General features: G+C 37.9%; 1 protein-coding gene across 1 annotated transcript; it reads right to left on the reverse strand.

Moving 5' to 3' along the window:
• Window positions 1-2,718: 2,718 nt before the first annotated feature.
• LOC112203381 lies at window positions 2,719-4,046 on the reverse strand. Its single transcript, XM_024344357.1, has 2 exons — window positions 3,260-4,046; window positions 2,719-3,173 (listed from the first exon to the last, which is right to left on the reverse strand). The coding sequence occupies exons 1-2, from the start codon at window positions 4,044-4,046 to the stop codon at window positions 2,719-2,721; spliced, it is 1,242 nt and encodes a 413-aa protein (XP_024200125.1).
• Window positions 4,047-5,097: the final 1,051 nt, after the last annotated feature.

A 5,097-nucleotide genomic window follows, 5' to 3' on the forward strand; every position in this document is an offset into this window, starting at 1 on the left:
CTATTAGTTGGAATTTGCATGAATAGAATGATGAAGCATAAGGAATTGCATTAATATAGGACTAACAGAATTTGATCAAGCCCTTGATGCTGCGTTTTCTGTTACACATTTATATAGGACTAAAGGAAATGAGGTATTGAAACCAATTAAGAATCTGATACTTTGTTGGATTTTTGAGAGAAACAAAAAATGAAGGATTTTCCTGGGACTTTGACTGGGCTTCTTCTAAGGATTTCACAATGCGTCTTTACTGGTGCCTCTATTGCTTCCATGGCCACCACTTCCACCTCTTTTTTTATATTTTTTTAATGCAGAAATATGATGTTGACACAGCAACAAAGGCAACTGTCCTTGGCATCCAAGTTGGGTGTGGATTCAGGCCTAAGATTCCATGTAGGAGATGAATCTAGAGCTAATGCTGCACAAGATAATGAACTTTTCCATCAGAATCCTCAAGCATATGCTGCACAAGATGGAAATTGGATTGCTCGTATTGCAACATTGCTTGTGGGTGAGGATCGAACACAGTCTTGTATAGCTTATGAAATTGGAAGGCTTCATTCAATGAAATGTTTAAATGCTTATAAAATTGTATATAGTGAATCGATTGGAGTTTGTTTTTAGTATCTAAGTTACTTTTAGCATTAATATAAAATTATTGTTCATTGGTAATAATCTCTAGCATTGATTTTGTATGATTTCACCTAGCATTGTTCTCATACAACACAATACAAAACAATGTATTATATGATTGTAAACGAGTTTAAAATTAAGGCTTCTCCTACAACAATAATTGGCTATTAGCCAATCTGATTACAATATTCACACCACAGCTAACCAAATATATTGGTTGTGTGAACTAACAACCAACAACAAAAGAAAACAAAGTTCTGTTGTGTGAGATTCATAACACACAACAGAAATGAAATCATCTCTGTTGTCTATGTAATCAACAGACAAGGGAGATCATTTCACTTCAGTTGTGTGTTATTAATCTCAGACAACAAAGAATGAGTAATATTTGTTATGTGTTATATATCTCAGACAACAAAGAATGAGTTATATCTGTTGTGTGTTATGAATCTCAGACAACGGCAAATTCCTTCTTCTGTTGTCTGAATGTGTCGACACATCCCCTCGCATGTCATGGCAGGAACATGCCTGCGCAGAATTCACACAACGGAAACAGGTATTCTGTTGAGCAAAGTATTGTCACACAACGGTGAAATCACCGTTGTGTGATTTTTCAATCACACAACACTCGTTTAGACCACAGTGAGGCTGGTCATCACACAACACAAAATGTCTGTCGTCTGATTAACTTATTGTAGTAGTGTGCTTATAAGGATGCATGCACTTCAATTAAACTCAAATCTCACTATATGGCATGGAATAGCTCCCACAAGTCTCACTATGCTTTTCCAGCTCAATATATTGATATGACAAATATGGATATAAATGAAAGCAAACACTTGATCCATAATGATTTATTTTGAAAAATAAAGCTCGTAAGACCCAAACATGCTTTCTAGCCCACATTTATATTAAGCTCAAGTTCATCATTGGTGTTGGAAGGAACCTAAAATAAACACAAAAATACTAGAAAAGAATAAACTAATATATATATATATATATATATATATTTTTTTTTTTCAATTGAATACTAAACACTAACAAAACTTCCCCCCACACTTGAACTTAACATTGTCCCCAATGTTACAAAGTATTTTCTTGAAAGCAATTTCAATGAAAAGTCCAAGTATGAAAGAAAGAAACAAGCTATTTCTAAAACAAAAACCAACTAAACAATCACAAATTGCAAAAAAAAAAAATTGACGAGAGTAAGTTAGAAATTTCTCCCCCTTGAAGTCCATGAATTCCAAGCAAGACACCAACATATAACCAACAAGGCAAGGGCCTTGCAATCCAACTCCAATAGTGCCAAGCATCATCATTGAGCAAGAAATTCTCCATCAAAAATCAACATCAAACCCAACATTATTCAAACATTAAGGTGAAAAAGAAAACAAAAGTACCATCATGCATTGAGGATACGAAAGTGAATGAACAAATGCTTAGCCATAAAAATTTGCAAAAAGAATGGCTAAAAGCATCATGAAGGTATAACTACAATGAACTCTCCCTAAAAACATTAGGGATTACAAAATAAAACAGAATTTTTTTTTATTCTCAATCGATCGTCCATAAAAGAGATCAATCGTTTTTTTTATTTTTTATTTATTTATTTTTTAAATTTTGAGATCGATCGTTTGGAAGTGAAGATCGATCGTTTCTGATTTCAAAACTCTCTGTGACTCTAAACGATGAATCGTTCGAAATGATGAGATCGATCGATTGCTCTGTTTTTTTTTCAAAAACACTCACCAATCGTAAACTTTTAACACAACAAACAACAAAGTAAACATGAAAATGCAAGATGCAAGTCAAGGATTAAGAGAAACTCCCCTTGAAGACTATGGTCTTCAATATAAACACCTCCAGTCACCAATGAACAAGGTTGTAGCCTTGCTATCAAGCTTGTCATCCTTGGTGCTATTCCAAGAGTTTTCTTTCTCCTTCATCTTGCATCAAGAGCATGGCTACCTCCAAGTAGGCCTTTCCTTTAAGGACATCTTGCTGATCCATTAACCCTTGATTTACTCAAGGGGGCTTCTTGAGACAACCATCTCCCTTGTTCACCTTCTTTGAACTTCCAAATCAAGCTCCCATGTCAACAAGTGCTCCTTTGAGCAATCCTCCAATTTGTTTCTTCTTCTTAATAGGGGTGAGGAGTGACTCAAAGCCTTGTGAACATGGTAAGACCGAAAAGGGTGCGCAAGCTTCTTTCTTACTTTTCTCATCTCCCCTTACTCTTGCCTCTCCATAGTAACCCAAAAAGTAGCATTCATTCATGTCATCCGAAATTTGAAGTGGAGGAAATATTTGGAACTTGATTTTGTCTCCATGCACCTTCATGCTCATGGTGCCTTTCTTCACATTGATCTTGACACCGGTGGTGGCCATGAAAGCTCTCCCAAAGATGATAGGAAGCTCATTGCCAACCATGGGGGCTTCCTCCATGTCTAAGACTATAAAATCCATCGATATCACAAACTTTGCTACATTGACAAGCACATTCTCCAATATACCTCTAGGATACCTCACACTTCTATCTGCCAATTGGAGAATGATTGAAGTTGGTTCAAAGCTCCATCAAGACCAAGCTTCTTCAAAGCCGAATAGGGCATTAAATTGATACTTGCCCCAAGATCCATCAAGCACTTGTCAAAAGTAGTTTCTCCAATCTTGCTTGGAATAGTGAAGCTTCCCAGATCTTTGAGCTTTGGTGGAAGCTTTCTTTGAATGATAGCACTCACTTCTTCACAAAGAGCCACTTGCTCATGTTCTTTGAACTTCTTCTTCTTCATGCACATCTCCTTCAATAACTTAGCATAAGATGGGATTGTCTTCACGGCTTCAAGGAGTGGAATGTTTATATGAACCTTCTTGAACAAATCAATCATCTCCCTCAATTGGCTCTCTTTCTTGAGTTTTTTCTCTTGTTGCCATAAAGCTTGAGGGTAAGGGAGAGACACTTCTTCTTCTTGCACAATCTTCAAAGGAGGATTAAAAGTGATACCTCTTTGGAATGGTCTCTCGATTGGATGATCATTGGACACTTCTTTTTCATGGTTGGCCTTGGAATTTGAGTTGTTCTTCAAGACCTCACCTTGTTCTTCATTGTAGTCCAACACAACTTGCTCATGCTTTGATCTCCTTTCAAAACCCGGTGGCTCTCTCAGAGTTACAACTTCTTCACTAGTAGGAATGTACACATGATTCTCAACTTGCCTTCCACTTCTCAAAATAGTGATGGCTTTGGCTTCATGCCTTGGATTGTTGACCACTTGGCTTGGAAACACTCCTTGCTTCCTTTGGCTCAACTCATGAGCTAGTTGCCCCATTTGTCTTTCCAGCTTGCTCATGCTTTGGTGAAGGACATTGATCTTCTCGTCTTGCTTTGCTTGAGTACCCTTGTTCTCCATAAAGAAATTCATCAACATTAGGCTTCTTCAATGACTCTTGAGGTGGCACTATAGGTTGTGGTTGAGGTGGAGGTTGATAAGGTGCCATTTAGAATTGATTGTTGACTTCTTGATTGTTGTAGTTGGAGGAGATTGCACCTTGATAGCCACCACTAGACCTTTGAAAACCTTGGCCTTGCTCACTATTCCTTGGTTTTGGTTGCCTCCCCACCCAAAGTTAGGGTGGTTTCTCCATCCGAGATTGTAGGTGTTACTATATGGATCATTTCTTGGCCTTGGTTGGAAACCAACTTGGTTGCATTGCTCCATATCAACTTGAAGTGTACCTCCTCTTGGACAAAGCATTGTCTCATGTTGATCACTCTCACAAATTAAGCACACTTGCTCAACCATCTTGCTTGACATAGGTTGGAGTTGCTCCCGGTTTCCTTGAGCATTAAGAATCAAGTCTAGCTTCTTATTCATGTTGGCCTCAATACTCTTCAACTCAATTTGCATTTGAGTATTTGGTGGATCCACCTCATACATACCTCCTCTTCTTTGTTGATCCTTCAAAATGACATTGGCTTCTTTAACCGGTCTTCTATCACTTTGATTATCATAGAGTTGGGATGACTCGACTAATGAGTCAAGAACACTTTCCGCTTCAATCTCATTCCTATCCATGAAGCTCCCTTGACAAGCATTGTCAATTCTTCTTTTGGTATCTTAGCTTGACCCATTGTAGAAAGTGATCAATAACAACTACTTCTTGACACCATGATTAGGGCAATTTTGCTCCATGTCTTTGAATCTCTCCCAAGACTCATGGAACAACTCCGATGGAAACTCTTGGAAAGTCATGAGTGAGTTCCTTAATGCATTGCTCTTTGATGGTGGAAAGTACTTCTTGAGGAATGTGGCCTTCATGTTATCCCATGAGTTGATACTTGCCGCCGGAATCTTGTACAACCAATCTTTGGCCTTATCCTTCAATGAGAAGGGAAAAAGCCTTAGCCTAAGGTTGTCTTCATCAATACCATTGAGTTGGACCGTTGAGAAAACTTCATTG

This window comes from Rosa chinensis, chromosome 5 (genome assembly GCF_002994745.2).
Source record: "Rosa chinensis cultivar Old Blush chromosome 5, RchiOBHm-V2, whole genome shotgun sequence".
In the NCBI taxonomy this organism is placed as follows: Eukaryota; Viridiplantae; Streptophyta; class Magnoliopsida; order Rosales; family Rosaceae; genus Rosa; species Rosa chinensis.